The 21,498-nt window shown below is 33.8% G+C and overlaps 3 protein-coding genes across 3 annotated transcripts; all 3 read right to left on the bottom strand.

Moving 5' to 3' along the window:
• Positions 1-3,278: 3,278 nt before the first annotated feature.
• LOC144572455 (cephaeline 6'-O-methyltransferase CiOMT-like) lies at positions 3,279-4,908 on the bottom strand. Its single transcript, XM_078322045.1, has 3 exons — positions 4,443-4,908; positions 3,833-4,113; positions 3,279-3,742 (listed from the first exon to the last, which is right to left on the bottom strand). Exons 1-3 carry the CDS (start codon positions 4,876-4,878, stop codon positions 3,443-3,445), a joined length of 1,017 nt encoding a protein of 338 aa, XP_078178171.1. The 5' UTR covers positions 4,879-4,908; the 3' UTR covers positions 3,279-3,442.
• A 6,212-nt stretch (positions 4,909-11,120) lies between these two features.
• Positions 11,121-12,866, bottom strand: LOC144572538 (uncharacterized). Its single transcript, XM_078322144.1, has 2 exons — positions 12,461-12,866; positions 11,121-12,016 (listed from the first exon to the last, which is right to left on the bottom strand). The coding sequence occupies exons 1-2, from the start codon at positions 12,782-12,784 to the stop codon at positions 11,540-11,542; spliced, it is 801 nt and encodes a 266-aa protein (XP_078178270.1). The 5' UTR covers positions 12,785-12,866; the 3' UTR covers positions 11,121-11,539.
• Positions 12,867-15,672: 2,806 nt separating this feature from the next.
• Positions 15,673-19,118, bottom strand: LOC144572581 (uncharacterized). The gene is made up of 2 exons (XM_078322208.1): positions 16,295-19,118; positions 15,673-16,201 (listed from the first exon to the last, which is right to left on the bottom strand). Exons 1-2 carry the CDS (start codon positions 18,951-18,953, stop codon positions 15,795-15,797), a joined length of 3,066 nt encoding a protein of 1,021 aa, XP_078178334.1. The 5' UTR covers positions 18,954-19,118; the 3' UTR covers positions 15,673-15,794.
• Between the last annotated feature and the right edge of the window lie 2,380 nt (positions 19,119-21,498).

Below are 21,498 nucleotides of genomic sequence, written 5' to 3'. Positions count from 1 at the left end.
TTATATTATCACATAAATTTTAATAATATAAATTACATTAATTTTCATCAAAAAAAATTAATGTAAAAACTGATTGGTTCTGCAAAAAAAAAGAATATAGACTACATACAGCGCACCACACAAAGTTGGTTCTGCAAAATACTATTTTTTTTTCAAAGTTGGTTCTGCAAAAAAAAAAAAAAAATTAGTATCAGGATCGGTAAAGTATTAGGATTGGTTGTTTATAAAAAACCGATCCTAATACTATTTTTTTTCTTTTTTTTTTTGCTTTGCAGAACCAACTTTGAAAAAAAAAAAGTATTAGGATCGGTTGTTTCAAATAATCGATCCTAATAGTATCAGGATCGGTTGTTTGTTAGAATCGATCTTGATACTATCAGGATCGATTTTTAATAAGAACCGATACTAAAAGTTCATAAATTAGGATCGGTTGACCAAAAAATCCGATCTTATTAGTTTTTAGGATCGGTTTTATTAATAAAAACGATCCAGATAGATATTAGTATCGGTTGTTTCTTATAGCCGATCCAGATAGGCCGATCCTGATTCCTGTTTTTCCACTAGTGAATACCTTTTGACTTGACCACATTTTGTTTCTTTACCATTCTTTGAGCCAGGAGAGCCAGCAGTGTTAGTTGTAAATTGCCTGCTGGTTTGAGAAGGGGAAGGATGGGAGAGAGCCTGAGTGTTCCTAATGCATGATTTAAGCTAAGGAACATGAAATACGAGATGTATCATGAATCTCGTTGGTTAGTTGAGACAGTATGTACTGGTATCGACCAATGTTGTAAATAACGGTATGCACTTGTCAGACGGACATGGTAACTTCAAGCAATTAAATAGTATGCGGTCAATTAATCAGAATTATTCGAACAATTTTGTGTTTTCATTAAAGTTATATGTATAACTACATATATTCATAATTTATTAAAAATAATTAATTGAACTCTTCAAACATATAAAATAAACTTATTTTTAACTTAATTTCCTTGTTAATATAAAGTCTCGTAAAATTATCATTTAAATAAAGTTCAAATAAAATAAGACAAAAAATATTATGAATTAATTAATCAGACAATTCTATTCGTAATTGTTTGAGCACCATCACTGACTAAATGACCAATCAATTAATTATTTGACCTGTTTTCTACAACATTGGTATCAATCAATTAATTTCCTCATAGGACCCTCAATATCGGGAGCTCAATTTCTGATTCCTTAGTCTAGACTCTAGGCTGTAATTTTTCGATACACCCTTTGACGAACTATGTGTCACTTTGTTTTCATTTTTCAAGAAAAATATCTAATTGGTTAATTCAATATTTTCACCTTTCAACAAACAGGGGCGGAACTCAACTTTACGTATAAGGGGGACTAATTGACTAAATATCACATATTTGAATTTTTTTAATAAAAATCAAAATTTATAACACAAGATAATATTATTCTTCATTTAAATACAATAAATAACTAATACCAATAAAATAACATGTCTATAAAAAAAATAACGTATTCATATACATATTTTCTTTATTTAAATTTCGACTAATTATTTCCTAAAAAATTTTAGACTTATAATCTCTTCTATAATTTCATACGCAAATTATACCCACCAAAAATTAAATAATCTCTTCTATAATTCCATACACAAATTATTTTTAACATAATTTAATTTTTATGCAAAACATTAGAAATCTAAAAGACATTGTGAATAGAAAAATATCATATTAACAATTTAATATGAAAGTAAAATGCTAAAATTAACCTTTATCTGAAATTTACTATTAATGAATAACAATTAAATACTGACAATAAGTTAAGTAATGCGGCCTAGGTAATTAAATTGAACTCCAAAATATTGAAAAAATTACTTCAACAATTATAATTCAATATTTTTTCTGCAAAAGAAGGAAAAAGAGGGTAAATAATTAAGTAATTAAAGAAAAATGAATTTGATATATATAACAGATAGTAATTAAGTACACACCTTGTTCTTAATTAATTGGATGAAAGCTTGAGCTTGATTGTTCTGAATCTGAGGGAATTATATTAAGGAAGTGACTAATTATATCCGAACTTATGTACCCAACCTTCCGTTGAAAGAGTAGAGAGAAGCGTCTTGTGAAATATTGGAGAAAAAACTGGCACATTAGCGCTAATTTTACCTTTTTAAATTTGATTTTTTTTTCTCTTTCTAACCGTACCTTCTAAATTTAATTTCTGTAACTCTTTTTTTTTCTTGGATGATTGTGTCTTCCAAAATAGTTAGAAGCACAACTATTTTTTTCCCCTATTTTACTTTCACTTTCGATTTTCAACATCTTTTCAAAATGATCAAAAGAGACAAAGATGCTTTCATATTATTTTTCATGTGTCAAGCCTGGACTCTGAAGAGTTGAAAAAAGTGACATGTGAATCTTATATTGAAGTCCTATACATTTTTGTATTATAAATAGGGGTGGCTAGTATATATAATATACACATTTTAGTTAAATTTCAAAGTACTTGATTAAAAAAAACTTGAAAATTTTGGGGGTGGCTTAGCCACCCCTTGGATGGCTTATCTTCCGCCACTGTCAACAAATATGTTTTCCATTATAGAAGGTAAGAACAGTATTATTGTCCTCAGAAACATGAGTTATTGTGATATATGTATATTCTATAGAGAACTTCTTGCAAAGACCTCTTTTATACATTTTGAAGGACAAAAACAATATTTTTGCCTTTGAATGATCCACAAAATTACTTTACATGTAAATCATTGTTACATTTTATTTAGGGGTCCAACTGTTTATAAAGGTTCCCATCTCAGGTCTTTAAGAACAAAACTATTTTGGTTATCTATTATTTTTCCCACTTTTGGTAATTTATTTTTCAAGCAATTAAGAACCACTTACAAGTTACAAAACGTTTAAATGATGAGGGTCAATTTGATTTAGATTGTCAATTTCTCTTATTATACCCACAAATACCCTGTGATCATTAGTTAACCCTAAAATCGAATATTTTGTTGTGTAGGCACTGAAATCTGGCAACGTGGGCCTCTTTTGTGAAGCTTTTGTTTTTTTTGCGTATGAAGATCTCATTGGGTCAAAATTTGCGACAAATATATTTAATGGCGTACATATTGGACCGATGCTTTTGTCGGGTTTTTTTTTCTGTGAAAATTGTTAGAGAGCCCAGAATGCTGGAAGGAAATTAAACAGTATACAATCCAAGCAAAGAAAACATCCAGGGTCTTCTTGACACATTTAACAAGAAGAAATTAACACGGAGAATGTTCAAATAAAATATTTATTACTAGTAGAAATCTTTTCTCTGTGTGTGTGTGTAATTAAGTCCAAGCAAGCTGCAATGGACATACATTATTGCTTATTCTCTAATGAAATGAAAACAAAATATATGTATGACTAATTAAATAATAACGAGATGCAAATTCAGTTCAAGGAAAGAGCTCGTAGATTGAATAAACCCCCACCGTGTGTACTTCGTAATTAACAAAACCTGCTGCTTGGAAAACATTATGCCACTCCTGCTTGCTGCGCTCCTTCGCTGCAAATGACATCAGCATGCCTAGATCAAAACAGAGTGTTGTCTCGATCGCCATCTGGTCATGTGTCTCCAAGTCTACAGTGAGTTCGACTATGATAACCTTACAGCCAGCTTTAACTGGTAAAATTGCCTCTCGGCATCTTTCAAGAATTTTAATGCAATCATCATCAGGCCAATCATGGAGAATATTCTGTTTAAATAAGATATTGCAATATTAAAAAAAGAAATCCATATAGTATATGTAAAATATGCACATATAATTAATCTTATGAGAGATAACCTTTAGCATTACTGCGTCAGCTGCTGGTATTTTCTCGAACATGTTGCCCCCCACGGCATCGAATAACTCACATTTCAATGCATTGGATATGACATGCGGCAGATCGAACACTGTGCACCTCAATTCAGGAAATGTTTCAGCAATAACTTTTACGGTAGTTCCGGTGCCGCCTCCTACATCCACGAGACTCTTCAGCCCATCAAAGAGTTGAGGGCATGAGGCGACCACATCTTTCATTAACTTTCTACTATGGCTTGCCATTGCCTCATTGAATAAGTTACCTAGTTGAGCATGGACAATCAAATTACTGAAGTAAACACCAAAACAACAAATATAATTCCAATAAGGGGCGGATCCAAACTTTCATGCTACGAGGGTCAAAGTATGGTAATCAATTTTATGGTACTCGTGACATTTTACTCTATACTATATAGACAATCACATATAAGCACAAAAAGCTTAAAAACGAATTAATGGGCGTCAATCCACATTCACTCCATTTAGCAGCCATCAAAATTGGAAAAAATAATATACATTAATTATATCAGATCAAATATGTTAGTCAGCTTAAAAAAGAAATATAGGTTAATTTGTTGCTATATGTTGTTACCAAATTCCGGGTTCTCCTTTGTTGACTCCCATGGAGATTTGCCTTCATGTTTCATTTGATAAATAGTGCCCAAATCACTGGACTTCAGCCAGTTACTCATTATGGAAAATGCATTAACAAGTTGGGGGTGTATATGGAAACAGATATAAGCCCCCATGTCGGAGCCCTTCGACAACATTAGCTCAGAGACTGGAGTAAGCATGTAACCCTCCTCAGACTGTGCAAACACGCCTTGATGAACAAGTAGTCGCATGACTTGGCCCAGCATTGGTTCCTTCTCGGGTGCTACGGGAATAGAGCGAGCGAGTTCCTTTAGAGGCATGGCGTGCTGGTCATATGCGTGTATATGATCTGAAATTTTCAACTCGGCAGCGCACTTGAGTGCAAATGGAGTATAAGCACTTAGGCTTAGGTTTATGAATCTCGATAGCTCCATTTGATCTCTTTTACTATTTTGGGTTCTTTGTCTACAAAACAGTTTATTGAAATGATATAGGTACGGTTGGTGCCAAGAGCTTGTGCTAATGATGCCCTTATATAACGGTTCGCTGATCTTATTATTCAACCTATAAAAAAAATAAAGTTGTTTTTTTTCCTGAGATTGTCAAAAGTAAATAGTTTTTTTTTTTTTTTTTTCTTTTTTGCTGTGTTGACGCTTGAAAAGTTTTCCGTTAGGTATACTTAGTCTTGATTTCTTGTTATATGGACCATTCCACGGAGAAAAAAATGAGAAAAGAGTACAAAATGCTTCCGACTTATTTTTAACAAGTATGAAAGGTTTTCATATATGATATATTAATAGCGGGTCCATAAGGCCCAACAAAAGTTCCAACAAAAAGAAAAGAATCTGCTGACAAAACATGTATCAGTCCACCTCTAACACAGCTATGGTACTATTTATTATGACCGTTATTTAAAAAAAATAACTTTTTATTTCCCAAAGATAAAAATATATCTATGCAACTTTTTTTTCTTCTTATTTCTAGGCTTCATAATCATGAACTCAGTCTTTAAAAAAAGGAATAGAGCAGGTACGTTTGGATGAAACAAGAAATAGAGCAAGAATAGAGGTAATCTCAAGTTTGATAATAGTAGCTAACTCAATTTTTAATTGGATTAGTAGAATAGTGAGCTAATTTATATAAGACAAACAAATAATAGTGAATTAGTGCTATTTTTATTCCATCTAAATATCAAATATATAAAAAAAAATAGTGTTATTCTCGAGTTAGAGCTATTCTTGCTCTATCCAAACACAAAATTTTTACACATTTTAAAATGCACACTTGTCTATCATGATACAGATTGATTTGCCTTTTGTATGATCAACTTATTTGCCTAGATCGATGCATATTTATCTATTTGAATAAGTGTTGTAAATAACGGTATGTAGTTATCGGATGGACTGGGTACCGCCAAGCAATTAATTGGAAATAATTGAAAATAATCGGTCATAATCAGAAATAATCATCCGATTAGTCGGAAAAATTCATGACAGTTTGATCACTGCCAACGACTAGTCAGCTTAATATAACAGACGTTTTTTACAACACTAATATTTTGAATTAAGACATAATTTTTAAAAGCTATCGATTTTGATCAAATTGACATTTATAAACTGTTGTCGATCCTAATTTTTCAGAATGATTGCATTTTCGATCATTCCCGGACCGGTTTGCTTTCTTTAATTATATGGAAAATATTGCAATAATATATAATTACACTAATTTACAGGGATAACATAGTGATCATGCAGAGTTTTTCAAAAGCCTCTATAATTTCTTTTCAAATTATCATGCTTTTTGAATTCTTTTGGAAGCTCTACTTGCCATGGAGGCACGTTGTTTCTTTTCGGCGCGTCAACTCCTTATTAAATTCTTGCTGAATATTCTTAAGTTGTAGGTAGTTAAGTCTTACTATTATTTATTTTGAGTAAAAGTTGGAGCAGAAGTTACATGAGGAGGATCCAAATGGTTATATATTTTGTGTTTTTATCGTGTCTTTATTTTTATTTTTAGAAACTTGAATAATTCAAAATTTAAAAATTTGAAAGTCAAAATAAAATTATTGTATATGGGTTTTGACTAATATGCTACGGGTAGCTAAGAGGCCTCCGTGCTACGGCTCGGATTTCGAGTTTTCAAAATCCTAACGGTCGATCCGAACCGTTCATCTTGTTCTCCATATTAATATGTGTTTGGAGACCAAATTTTACATTTTTCTGAATTTTTTTACTATTTATTAAGCCACTTTGAAAACCGCTGATCCAACGGTAGTTTCTGGTTTTACTGTTGGGTTAAGCCACCGTTGGATCAGGGGTTTTCAAAGTGGCTTAATAAATAGTAAAAAAATTCAGAAAAATATAAAATTTGGTCTCCAAGCACATATTAATATGGAGAACAAGATGAACGGTTCGGATCGACCGTTAGGATTTTGAAAACTCGAAATCCGAGCCGTAGCACGGAGGCCTCTTAGCTACCCGTAGCACCGTAGCCACGTCCATTGTATATGATATATATTATTTTATCTATGCACATATAAAAAATTACAACATTTTAATTTTGTTTTGGTTGTGATCAAGAGCTTGAAAAAACGTACTAATATGGATAATTTCTAAACGTTGATTTTTCAACTTATTGATTCTAAAAAAAAAATTAAATGTGATAAATTTTTATGAGCACGTAGAAAAAATAACATAGATCAAAACGGTTTTATTTTGATATTCATAATTTAAATTTTGAGTTATTAATGTTTTAAAAAATAAAGACACGATGGAGACCCACAAAATGAAAGCATTAATTTGAACTCTCCTTAAGTTATATATATCTAACTATTTAATATTAAAAAAAAATCATCCGAATTTTAAATCTGAAACCTCTCAAGATATTATATATCTTTGATACTGCATCAAAAGATAGGTTTTTCGTAAGCCTTCTTTTGTCGATCAGACTATTTTTAGGCACTTTGTAATAATGTGAATTTTTAGGCCATCTTTCTCCGATCTGATGATACGATTTAACGGATCGATTTGATCAAATCAATACAAATTAAAGGTTTTTTCTAAATAAAATTTTCAGCAATACATTCACTTAATTATAGAAAGAAAATAGTGGAATTGATTTAACTAAGGACACTATGGAAACAAGTGTTCCGATTTATTTTTTCTGGGAAATAAGTCTAATTAATTGGAGTTTATAATTGAGAGCTAGATATATACATGCAATCTTTTATGAATTATTCTCGGTAAAATTAAAAAAAAAAAACATCGCTGAGTGATAATCATTAATTCTTGAGAAATTTATAGATATACGCTAATCATAACTTCATCAATTTAGATATTTCCTAAACCCTTATTTTTCCTAAAAAAAAAAAAAAATCAATTAGATATTTCCTAGACCCTTATTTTTCCTAAAAAAAAATTCAATTAGATATTTCCCATCAAATTTTAAAATTAACTATGTACCTATCTAATATAATTAAACTCACTCATTTTATTAATATACCCATTTCTTAATATAATCAATTAGAAGTAAAGATTAATATTAAAGGAACCAAGTGGACAGTTTTTCCCCTTTCATTAGAATGTGTTTAGAGTGATCTATTGGTATTGATCGAGTTTTAGTAGTGATCTATTGGTACTGATCAACTTTGCCTCCCCTAGAAATTTTTGTGTCCCCCTCTGGATGTTTGATTTGTAATTCGGGTTAAATTTAGTGTTAAAATCAAAATAAATTTCTTGAATTATGATTGGTAATTAGAATTATAAGTTAAAGCATCCGAAATTATAAGTCAGAGCATTAAAAAAATATAAGTCAAAGCGTTATTTTTTTATCGAGTACCCAATTACTAATGGGTTTAAATCCGATAAGCTATTTAAATCCGATTTTGTATTATAACAGATTCATCCATAATATGTATATTACCAGCCTCTTTAAATGCACAATTCTAAGAACACGTGCACTAAATATCAGAAATGGAGAACCGAATGAAGACCCAAATGGAGGGAATCAATTCCTAGATTATACCGCAAAAGGAGAGATGGACTTGCGGCTAAAAGGATGGCCTTCAAAACAAAAGTTCGAAATACAACTGAAAAGGAAAAAAGGCGACCAACCCAGTTTTTACATGTTTGTTCGTTCCATCTAACAGAACTTTTTTTAATGACATTTTCTACATTTAGCAACAAAAGGCAGCAAGTTTGACAGTCAATGAGAGGGAGAAACAAGGGAAAAAATGTGCAGAGTGCAGACTAGACGAATTTATTCTCTTCCTTTCTTTTATTTCCTCTTGTTTTGTTGAACCATGACTTTGTTAAATTCTTAGTTGGTTAAACAATAAATCTAGAGATAGGAATGTAATTTAATATAAAATTGGAGGGCTGATATTCAATATGAAATTCTAAGATAGAATTTCATATTGAATATCAGCCCTCCAATTAAACAGATGGTCTATTTTTTTATTTTATACATTTTTTTATGTTTTTCTACATGTAGAATTCTAAATTTATTTAGACATGTACTCGTCACACATAGTCGTCATATATAGATATCACTATTTTTTCATTTGTTTCCAAAATGTTTTCTAAACACACAAATTAGACGATTATAACTAACTGCATGCCAACAACAATATAATTATTCATCGTATCTAATTTGGATTACAGTACATGATATTCTAACCAATTATCTATATTTTGTATCTTTGTTAAATCCAAACCTGATGTGAATAGTAATTAATGAGATTTGATTGGTAGATGCAATCAATTCTTAGTAGTTGAATTAAAAAAATAATTACTATTATTAAGTTTTAAATCTAGGAGGTGAAAAATTAATTTGAGCATGAAGCAATTCAATCAAAATTCAATTTATGATTATCAGGAGATCTTAATTGACATAAACCATGGAACAGTCAAAATTCACATAAAAGTATGTATAAGCACTTCTGAAATAGAAAATTGCGTACGCTTTATATGACATAAACCATGGAACTGTCAAAATTCACATAAAAGTCACCAACGATCCGAAGATTCCTGCTAACGGATCTATTGGTTCAAAGAAATATGTATTGAGGGTCAAACTTTGCTAATTTTAGCATTCAAACGAAAGGAAAGACATATATGTTAGTCACTAGATTGATTGAATATTGATTCTCGATCGTACGTTGAGCAGTGAATTTGAAATAAGAAAGGTTGGTTTGTTTGCCCTTCACCGGTCAATCCCCAATGTCATAAAATCTCACATTTTAGTTTGGATAATTTTTTAAATTAGTATGAAAATGATGCTATTCAGTAAAAATGTTGTTTGGATTATACAATTGCAATAGTCAATAGCTGTAAATGAGAAATAATAGTGTTAACAATGTGCTAATTAAGACGAAAGATAGATCAGAAAGGTCTCAAACAAATTGTCACAACATGAAGATGATAGAAGTAGTGTCAACTTTGTCATTTGGGAACTGTGCTGACTAAGTTTTGAGAAGAAAACGTTTTTTAAACTCTCTTCACACTTCCGAATAATAGTAATTCCAACATTAACAAGTAATAAAAAATAGTTGTTTTAGCTATTCCGAATAGCAAAAATGTTGTTTGTGTGGAGATTGCTATTCCAAATAACCTTATTCTTAGTGCATCTAAACCAAATGCACCCAAAATAGTGCTATTCTTGGGTTAGCTCAAAAGAATAGTGTTATTCTTGAGTTAGCTCTATTCTTGCTCTAACCAAATGCACCGAAAATCACTTTTTTTTTCTCTATTATTATCTACTAATCCCAAATTTCGCTATTTTTGCTCCCATCCAAACATACTTTTAAGGTACACTTGGATTGAGAGTGATATTAGTGAGAATAGCGTGCTAACTCCGAATTCAGAATAGTAGCTAACCTAACATTTCAATGGGTTAGCAGAATAGAAGCTAACCCAAGTATTGAGAATAGCTATTTTTTTATGCAAACGTGGAATAATCGCTAATCTGAATTTGAAATAGTCGCTAATCCAACTAACCCTGCTATTCCTTGACACCCAAACACAATTGACAAATAAGCACCCAAGTCATTATTTTCTTTTCAATCCTTAATTGAAACTATATTTGCCCACAAAGGACCCATACGGGGCTCGTCCTGCATCGTATTCATTCAACTTAGTGACATCGTGAAGAACTGACAGAAGTAAAAAAAATCGACAAGCAAAAGAGAGCAATATTATATCAAATTTACCTATCCGGTGTAAAGCAGGAAGAAGAAATGATTCAAGGGAAAGCATTACAAATGTCAGATTTATAGCTAACTAAACCGGAACAGTACCAAAATAGGAGAAGATAAGTCGAGTGAAATATCCTGCCTGTTAATAAATTATCAAATCTAAGTGACTATAATATTTCAAAATCTTCAATTCTATTATCTATCTAAATTTAAAAAAGTGCATCACATACCGTTTGTAAGTGCCTCAGACAATGTATGTCGAGATAATAATAACAATAGTAATAAAAAGAAAATTATAAGCAGGACTAAGGGAACCTGATACTGATGCATGAAGTACAAAAGACCAGCTTGGTATCCTTGTATACAGTGTTATGATGGCATACATCTTGATCACACATTTATTGAAGGAAAGAAATTAGTAGACACACATAAGCAACAAATGTTAATTTAAATAAAATATATATAAAGAGGAAAAAATGCGAATTGAAAAGAACCAGTCTGAGAGGGGGAGCAAGTCGCATCCCTGCTTTTGTTTTTTAGTATCACAACAAGTACACTAATATAATCTCATCATACATCTTCACTGATTATATTCATATACATGGAAATATCAACCACAAATCCCCTAATTTCTTTCGAAAATACCCAATTATCCACCTCATTCCCTCACTTGTGAATTGAAATCATGAGGGTAGTTTCGGTACTTTTTTCAAAACATGCAAAATGACAGGATGAAGTAGACAATTTTCATGTCTGTAGATTACAACTCTTACAATTCGTCGGTATTCCAACACAATTTGATGAATGATATTAAATCTGTACCAAACAATGATGTGCAGGTTGGTCTATTAATGCTAGAAACCCCTATTATATTTACTTAAGTTTAATTTCAAATGATTGATTCAGAGTATCCGAAACCATGAACCCAAAAATGGAAAAACAGCAACCAAAAGCCTCATGAACAAAGGAGCTTCCTTGTATTTTCTCCTTTTTGACAATTTTCTGACTGGTTCGCTCCTCTCATAACTGTCATCCAACTCTTCCCATCCACCCAAACCTGATCTCTGGGCCCCACTGTCAGCATCTCCACTGCCAGTAGAAACCCAGGACCGGTAACCCCTTCCATTGTTGTTATTACTTTCTTCTCTTTTGTCCGTTCTGTTGAACCCCCATCCATTCCGCCTGGCAAATGGACCTCTACTTTTCCTCCTTCGCCTCGGTTTCTCACGCTCTTTTTTCCCCCAGATACTTTCAAGTAAAATAGAGATTGCCGACTGACCTAGAGGCACTGCAAGTGCCAATAAAAATGCTTTGGGGCCTGTTGTCAGAAGCATCGACCCAATTACCACTGGTAAAAAGTAGCCATATCCTTTTAGTACCTGTTACAAAGTGATATTAAATGAAAAATAAAAGAGAATATCACGTATAGAGCTTTTCACAGTGTGACTGGTGGTTCCTTGCATACACAGTTCAGATGGGGAACTTTCATACACCGAAAAATATTTACACGCAATCTAGCAAAATAATAAAAAAGAAACAGAGAACTGGTTGGTACCGTATAGGGTACCTGCCACCTGGCACAACTAAGTAACAGTCTAGATTGCTTTCCTTTGTTTTGGTTTGCCTTACAACGGAGGTACAAAGTTCTGGTATTGATACACTAACTTTAATAGGATATATAATTACAGCATTTTCACAATAAACAAAAAGTATAAAACTAAATTGTTTACATGCAAACTCAAATCTTTCAGTCTCAACAAACATATACTAAATTTCATCTTAAATGCCGTATTATTAAAAATATCCAATGGAAACAAAATTACCTTGAGTATCCAAAATTTATCCAAAATTGATTCATTTTCATCAAAAAGATCAAAATCATCATCCTCATCATCAAGGGAATCATAACCATCGTTGCTGTAATCCGACCACCACTTTCTTTTCTCCTCTTTGTCGAACGCCTCTCTCTTTTCTTCTTCTTTTACTCCTCTCTTCGGGCCGAAGCGGCCTGTTCGCACCGACTCGGCGTTGGTGCCCCACTCGGGTTGAGAGCGACATTGGAAGTGTAGTCTCGGTCGGAGAGAACTAGAGTTAGGTTTAGGGTTTAGATTTAGAGGAGGTGGTACGGGATTGTGCAACAGAATCATAGCATTCCAGCTCAACGGCTCAACGCCATAGAAACGGAGAGAAGATAATGTTTTCTACTTTTTGTCTGCTACATATAAAAGAGAACAAAAAAAAAATATGAGTGAGTCTATGGAACTATGCATATCACGGGTTGTTATCGTGCTACGGCACTATATTTGAGTTTTCAAAATTCTAACGGTCGATCCGAACCATTCATCTTGTTCTCCATATTAATATGTGTTTGGAGACCAAATTTTACATTTTTTTGAAATTTTTTTACTATTTTTTTAGATATTTAGAAAATCACTTGATCTGAAAATTATGGACCATCCAAAAACAGTGATTTTCAATAAATCTAAAAAAATAGTAAAAAAATTTCAAAAAATGTAAAATTTGGTCTCCAAACACATATTAATATGGAGAACAAGATGAACGGTTCGGATCGACCGTTAGAATTTTGAAAAGTTGAATATTGAGCCGTATTACGGGCCAAATCGTAATATGCATAGTACCATAGACTCACTCAAAAAATATATATATCCCGGACGGCCGGACCTGAGTGCGTATCCTCTGAGATATCTCAACTTTTGCGTGGCCGACGTGTCCGGTGCCTATTCGGGGGTGATGTAGGGGATCAGTATTTGTGTGCTTTGAGATTCGAGCAGAACGTATTTAAACGGTTGAGATTTTCCATAAAATCACGCTAAATTTGAGATATCTCAGAGGATACGAATTCCGGACTCCTGATATCAGAATATTAAAATAAAGAAAAGAGTAAATTGCGTTTGATAATCAAAATATCTTTTTAAAATGTCAATCCTTTACTGTACTATTTTTAGGGCTCAAAAAAAAAAATTGTAGTTCGTCATTCGATTGACTTCGATTTGAAAAAAAATTCGTAGTTAATTCGTTCGATTGAAATTCATTTAGAAACAAATCAAATCAGTTTGGTTCAAATCTTATTCAAACAAAAACTCAAAATGAATATAGTTCATTCAAAATTGGTTCGCAAACTATTTAGTTCACATGTCAAATTAATATATATCATTCAAATTAGAGCAACGCCAGTGGCTCAGTGCAAAATCAAGATTGCATTTCAAATAGGTACAAATATATACCTGATATGATCAGATAAGTTATAATACAATACTTAGTTTAAGCTATCTAATTTTCAAAAATTAACTAAGGGCGGTAGGACTGCCAAAAAATAATTGTAGTTCGTGATTTGATTGACTTCGATTCGAAAAAAAATTCACAAATAACTCGTTCGATTGAAGTTCGTTCTGAAACAAATCTAACAAATTCGGTTTGAATCAAACTCAAACTCAAACTTAAACTGAGGTAAGTTTGATTTGGTTGTAGCCCTAACTATTTTGATCTTAAAACATAGTTTATACCCCGTAATATGTTTATAGGAATGTCATCCTTTAAAAATCTGGGAAATATGAATTTTCCTTCTAAAATTCATACTATAATACATATCTTTTTAAATTTTAAAAACTCACATTTCTACCTCATTTAGTGTTTTTTTAAGTAGAACTCATTCTAAAATTATCAAGTTCTCAGTTTACTCTTTATTAGAAAATAAAACATATATTACGTGTAAGAGAAATATTTAATATTTTAATGGGCTAATTTTATGAGAAAAATAAACTCAGTTTCCTAGTGTAACGTATACACAAGTGTGATGTCTGATGTCCATCAAAAGTAGAAAAATAAACTATTTACTCTTACAAATTGACTAATAGAAGACTCAACATTTATTTTACACATGCTATTGAAGATTGTTGCTAACTAAACAATTTTATCCCAAAATTTGGGGCTGTATTTGGTCATTTTGATTTAGCGGTCCTAGATATCAAATTGTCAATTAGAAATTACTCTTATACCCCTAAGCATTTTCTAGTGCAAAATTGAAAATGATATTGTAATTTTTTTTCAAGTATGAACTATGTGCATGTTGTATTTTTGCAGCATTTATATTTTCAGATAAAACTACAAGATTACATGGGATACGTTTGGATGTTGCAGCAGGAATAGCAAGAATAGCGATGTTCTGGAGTTAGCACTAACTCATATTTTGGATGAGTTAGCGAGAACAACGCTAATTCAAAAAATAGCGCTATTTTTTGTGTAATCCAAATAGAGAATAGTGAAAAAAATAGTGCGCTAATTCTGAACAACACTATTCTCTCCACATCCAAACACACTCACTCATAGTGTATTGTGGATGATGAGTGAACCGGAAACAGGCCTACTATCAGCTCATCGTCTTTTATTCATCGCATCAATGATTTTACTCGAATAACAAAACAAATCATACTTTTTTCATGTAAAGTATAAATATAGCCATTTTTTTTTCTTTTTTTGGGGATGAACCAGTCTTACCTACAGGGAATCCTAATTAATCATCTTTGCTAGGAACAAAGAACTAAAATTATAACTTCACAAAAACTAGTTAATAACAAAAAATCGCCACTGAGATTTATTCTATTTCGTCCCATTTTAAGAATCGTATCTCTCAGGTATTGCAGAGGATTATCCTCACTTTACGGTTTGATATTAAATTTCAACCGGTTTGGGATTTGGGCTATAAGAGGGGGCAATTTTATTGGGCTTTGAGATTCGTGCTGAGTTAAAAAGAACGGTTCAGATTTAGTAATTGTAAAAGATTTCCTTATCAGGTATTGGAGAGGATGTGAATTCAGCGACTCGGGGCATCATCTGCTACAGCATGCCTTGCATATTGTTTCTTTTTTAACTTGCCTGTCTGGGTTTCTAACTTTCTGTCATCAACAACCCACTACACGATATACTACACAGATTTATCTGCTTCTAATTTAATATCATTCACGGATCTCCTATTCTTAATCGTATGCTTTATTTCTTTCTGTTCTTAAGATATTTATTTACCAGATTTAAATCATTCTACACACTACCGGCGACTGTCCGCTAAACCATCAATTGTTACACCTCAAAATAACAAAATATAAAGAAAAAAAATCTACATACAAAAAGAAGATCAATTAATTATAAATCGGGGGCAGTGGTAAAGACGGGTTTGTCCTTGTCGACTACATTTTCTGTTGGACTGCCTGAGCTGCCACTCTTTCGTCTAGGCTTTGCCTCACCAAGCATGGTTAGCACATCCCGCATGGATGGCCGGTCCCGAGGGAGCTTCGCAGTGCACAAAACAGCAATTCGTAGAACCAAAAGCATCTCCTCTTGCACGTGCTTACACCGGCCACCGGCATTCGGGTCTAACACTTGTTCAACCCCTTGGTTGCTTCTTATCTTTTCACGTATCCACCCAACGATATCTTGTCCCTCCCCAAATTCGGACTCGATCGGCCGCTTCCCGGTTAGGAGTTCCATCAGCACAACTCCAAAGCTGTATATGTCACTCTTTTGATCCACTTTTAGTGTGTAACCGTACTCTGCAATGTGACATATATAATTGGGTTTAAATACAGAATACAGCAAGAAACTATTAAATATACATTTTATGAACATATCAAATTACAACTTACCAGGTGCAATATAACCGTAGGAGCCAGCGACCACCGAGACAGATTCGTTCTTCCTTGCTAGGTTCCGAGCCAGCCCGAAATCGGCAATTCGTGCCTCCATATTCGCATCCAATAATATATTGCTCGACTTGACATCCCGATGTATAACAGGCGGATGGCAATCGTGGTGCATGTATGCCAAGCCCTGCGCAACACCCGTCGCCACATTGTATCTCAAATTCCAATCGCCCAATAGAACCTGACCCATTTCAGCCCCGGCTCCGTGCAATGCCTCCCATAAACTTCCGTTTGGCATATACTCGTATAGCATCATGCAGTCTAACTCATTGTGAACATAGCCCAAGAGTCTGACAATGTTCCGGTGCCGGAGACGGCCTAATAAGGCCACCTCCTTTGCCACATCAGCACTTAAGTCAGCCTGATCTTCCTCATGTGTGGGGCCCGGTCGCCAGAGCTTCTTCACGGCTATGACTGAGTGCGGCCGGGATAATTCAGCCTTGTAGACTATTCCAGTTGCACCCATACCAATGACATTAGACTCCTTCACACATGCCACAATTTCAGCACTTGTAAAATTTATCCTTTGGAATGCTGTCAAACGCCATGGCCATGCTTCATTGGTGTTGTTCTCTTCATGGCAACATCCACCATCCAGGTACCATTTCCGGTATAAATAGTGGCCTCCAAACAATAACAGTCCGGTACCCACCATGGTGGCTATACCAATTACCCAAGCGGTCACAATCCGCTTTAACCGAATGCTTTGTAGACTCTTAAGTGATTCGGTAGCATATGAGCCAGTACAAGGTGGAAGGACCCCACCACACAAACCTTTGTTCCCAGTAAGATCATCTGGATTTATCGACCGAAGAATACCATTTGATGGTACCGGACCGGTAAGGTTATTGTACGATAAGTTAAGGGTCTCAAGAGCTGGTGAACTACCAAAATTCTCTGGTATCGATCCAGTTAGGAAATTGCTTGATAAATCCAGAATTGCAAGTGTTGGCATCATGGCAATTGAAGGCGGTATTGGGCCAGTCAACCTATTGTGTTGTAAATTCAAATTGACTAACCGTTGGCATGAGGACAGGCTAGCAGGTATCGAACCGGCTAAATGGTTATTTGACAAGTCAAGTGCAGAGAGAGAAGGGCATTCTTGGAATTGGTCAGGGAGGTTTCCGGCGAGTTGGTTATCAGATGCCAGGAAAGTTTGTAAGGTTGTTACGGCGAAAATATTAGAGGGGAGAAAGAATTGGATATTGTTGTGTGAGAAATCTATGAAAGAAAGAGATGTAGATGAGGCAAGGTCACCTGGTATTTCCCCTTGCAGCTCGTTGCTAGCCAATTCGAGCCGTTGTAGCCTTGGCAATTTACCGAAACCAACTGGTATAGTACCGTTCAACTGATTGTTTTGCATGCGCACACGTATTAATGAGGCACATGTAGAAATGTTAGCTGGTATAGCACCAGAGAACCTATTGCCAAAGAGTATGAGCTTGGTGAGGGACCCACCAGCACATAAGCTTGATGGTACCATACCTGATAACGCATTAGACGACACATCGATCCACTGCAACGGTGAGTTCAAACCGAGCATGGTTGGAAGCGACCCTGTTAAAGAATTATTCCATAATTCAATTATCTCCAATTTGGATAGATCAGCAATACCGGTAGGTACCAACCCGGTTAGCCGATTGCACATTAGATTGAGGAGTACCAAATTCTTTAGTTGTGATATTTCTGATGGGATTGCACCAGAGATGAAGTTATCAGAGATGTCTAGAAACACCAAGGAACTCATGTTACCGATCTCCCGCGGAATGGGCCCACCGATGTTGTTTTGATAGAGGTACAAAGTGGTGAGCTGTTGCAATTTTCCCAATTCCGGCGGTATCTCGCCTACAAGATTACCAACAGCTAGATCGAGATATTGTAAATTGGCCAAATTACCTAATTCAGCTGGTATACTCCCTTCAAGCTCATTGTATCCTATTATGAGCTTCTCTAGTGAAATGAGTTCACCTATTTCAGATGGTATTTTACCAGTTAAGTTGTTTCCGGATAGGCCTAAGAATTTAAGCCGTTTCAAGCTCCGATATGATACCGGTATGACTCCTTCGAAGAAACTGCCGCGAAGGTCAAGAATCTCCAGTGATGTGGCATTTGAGAGGTCATCTGGTAATGGGCCTTCAAAATTATTACCCGACCCGTTCAGCACGGTTAAGCCAGTACACAGGCCAAGGCCGGAGGGAAAGTTCCCCACAAACAAATTTTGGCTTATGTCAAATGATTTGAGGTTGGTCAAAGAAGAAAGAGATTTCGGAAGGGAGGTGGAAAAGGAGTTGAAGGAGAGATTGAGATAGGTTAGACCTGTTAAGATGTTGATTTCATTAGAGATTTCACCGCTTATGTTCATGGTAGAAAGATCTAGGCTTGTTACACGATTCAATGAATTGCATGCAATTGCAGTCCAATTGCAGTGTGGAGGGTCCTTCCACCCATTAAGCAAGCCGAGTGGGTCGACCAGACCCGACTTGAGTGATAGCAATGCTGACCTGTCGTCGCCTCCAGCTCCATTGATAGAGTTAGTGAAGAAAAGAAATACAGCGAGAGGGATAATGAGAAGTTGGGTAATGGTAATTTGAGAAGTTTGCATTGTTTGGTGAGAGAGTGCTCTGTTTACTCTCTATGTCACTTTCTCTCTCTTTAGCTCTGATTCATAATCTTTTACTCTGTTTCTTCTCTGCTTTTGGTAGGTGTGTTGCTCTGTTCTGATCTGTGGAAGAGAAGAGAAGAGAAGAGCAGAGGACTGACAGAGAAGGAAGAGTAAAAGTTCTTTACACTATATATTTATACTAAATATAAAATTATATGGATTTATGTTCTTTCATTTACTGAAAAGCTGTCAATCGAAAGAGGGGGGTTTTGGTAGTATTAGAAAACAGAGAGACAGGAAACGTGGAGGGAATGTGTGAAAAGGGGATCAAATATTAAAAAAAAAAAAATGAAGAGTAAAGAATTCCTCTGTGCATGTTCCTTCCAGATACAAAATGATCAGATTATTTTTCCATGTAACACTGTATATATTTTGTATTGGATCTACCTGAAATTAACTTATGGTACATGGATTAACTTAGAGAGCAAGAGTAAAGGAAAGCAAAGCAAGCTAAAGAAATGAAATAGATTCATTAACACTTGTTGGAAGCAACAAAAGCTTTACTTATTGGTCTTCAATATATTGACATCAACCTGATTGCATATGTATTTTTGAAAATTATACACAACTTTACCAGGTAAAAAATAATTTTTGGATTTAAAAAAAGGCAATGTTGGGTTAAGATATACGCCTTCCTCATTAGAAAAAAGAAAAGAAGAAAGAAGTAAATTTGATATAATTAATCTTCCTTTTCAGGTTCATAGTCATCACTAAAATATTGGATAAACTTTACTATATATATATCAAGTCTGATAATTCCCTGTGACATTCGACTGCAGTATAAAGGCATGTAAAACCTTAACAACTGCAGGTCTGACCTAAAAAATAATAAAACAAAAAACAAAAACCACTTGACGCCACCTCATCGTGCCAAAACATGCATAATTAAATTCCAGATTGTACCTAATGAGTTAAGTTAATTCAAACCTCTTAACTTAACATAAATGCTCGTTATCTATAGATTGACAGCCTTTAACAGTATTATTTGCTTAGTTTATAGTTTATACACAACTTGCAGTAGAATAACAGCAAAGAGTAGATCGACTCCATTCAAATGGAACTGCTGATCTCCATTCCCATAAGCTTTTTAAAAAAATATATCAATTTCAAATCCCTGATGTTGCCCTGTTACATATCATAAAATAAATTTATTTGTATGTAATATAAAAGAAAACGCTGACTTAAATTGGCCTGGCAAAAGGTACTGGACATCTCCATTTTGTAATGACCGGAGGGGAAATGAAGTAAAAAAGAAATAGCCATTAGCCAACATGATTTCAAGTACAAGACTAACCTGACTACTGTCTCTATGATCAGTAGAAAGTCAAAATAAAAAAGAAATATCTAAACTTAACCTCTTTCACTCTATCATTCTTTCTTCCCTTTTAATCAAAGTTAATTATATTAAACTTGGCATGATGATGCTATTTTGGTTGTTACTGTCTTTCCTTAAATCTTACTATTATTGAGATATCAGTAGCTATGATGTTGAAAAATGTGATCTTATTATTTTATGGCTTGACACATATTATAGGTTTGTGATTTTTATCTGCTCTAGGCCTCTAACTGTATTTGCAGGTGTACATCAGGTGTAATCCAAAATGTAAGTAACACTAAAATAATGATGTAGATGATTAACTATATTGCAAATTTAAAATTTAAGGATAATGTCTGTAATATATTTTTAATGAGTAGAAGTAGGGTGTTTTTAAATTCACGAAGTCCCTTTGTGAACTCAAGTCTAAAACCCATCAAATCGGCTTCAAATGACGAATCCGAATCATTGAAAGCCGCCTACCTTACGAGTGATGCATCTACATGTGAAAAATATTAAACTTTCGAATTAATTTAATATAAAGTCAATCGGTCAAAATTAGAGGTTAAAAATTTAATTTTAATGCATTAATTTTTTGAACGTTTTTTTACCGCTTGACTTTATACTAAATTAATTTGAATGTTTAAAACTTTCACATGTAGACGCATCACTCGTAAGGTAGGCGGGTTTCAATGGTTCAGATTTGTCATTTAAAACCAATTTGACGGGTTTTATACTTGAGTTCACCAAAGAGCTTGGTGAACTTGAGAACACCGTAGTTCTACTCTATTTTTAATAGCTAAAATTTAAATTGAGATATATAGAATATTTTTAGAAAAAATAAAAGATATTATCTCCAGAAAAAAATAGGTAAATATTTTCCAATGGGAAAATGTAAAATTCATTTTTATACGGAGAATACGTTGAATACTATTTGAACTTCTAATTGATTACAAAAACTCACTTGATGTAATGAAGTGCTCTGTACTAATGTTAATTTGTATAATAGCCTACCTATAATTAGATGTACATTATAATTGACCTAATGATATACTGAAGTGATAAATTTGTATTAGTTAATTAATCTTTAAGTTTGGGCCATCTAAAAAGCTGAGGTCAGCACTATCAAATTAAAAAATAATAATAAGAACGGATCCGAGATTACAGTTG

The sequence above is a fragment of the Carex rostrata genome, chromosome 20, assembly GCF_964058835.1.
Source record: "Carex rostrata chromosome 20, lpCarRost1.2, whole genome shotgun sequence".
NCBI classification, from domain to species: Eukaryota; Viridiplantae; Streptophyta; class Magnoliopsida; order Poales; family Cyperaceae; genus Carex; species Carex rostrata.
The sequence above is the reverse complement of the archived record's forward strand: the minus strand, read 5'-3'. Positions and strand labels throughout refer to the sequence as shown.

Bases quoted from the DNA above. Each gene is read 5' to 3' on its own strand.
- LOC144572581 (XM_078322208.1), bottom strand. From the start codon at position 18,953: ATGCAAACTTCTCAAATTACCATTACCCAACTTCTCATTATCCCTCTC. The intron at 16,202-16,294 runs GTAAGTTGTAAT...GTCACATTGCAG, and splicing joins CTACGGTTATATTGCACCTG to AGTACGGTTACACACTAAAA.
- LOC144572455 (XM_078322045.1), bottom strand. From the start codon at position 4,878: ATGGAGCTATCGAGATTCATAAACCTAAGCCTAAGTGCTTATACTCCA. The intron at 4,114-4,442 runs GTAACAACATAT...ATGCTCAACTAG, and splicing joins AAAGGAGAACCCGGAATTTG to GTAACTTATTCAATGAGGCA. The intron at 3,743-3,832 runs GTTATCTCTCAT...TTATTTAAACAG, and splicing joins CTGACGCAGTAATGCTAAAG to AATATTCTCCATGATTGGCC.
- LOC144572538 (XM_078322144.1), bottom strand. From the start codon at position 12,784: ATGATTCTGTTGCACAATCCCGTACCACCTCCTCTAAATCTAAACCCT. The intron at 12,017-12,460 runs GTAATTTTGTTT...ACTTTGTAACAG, and splicing joins ATAAATTTTGGATACTCAAG to GTACTAAAAGGATATGGCTA.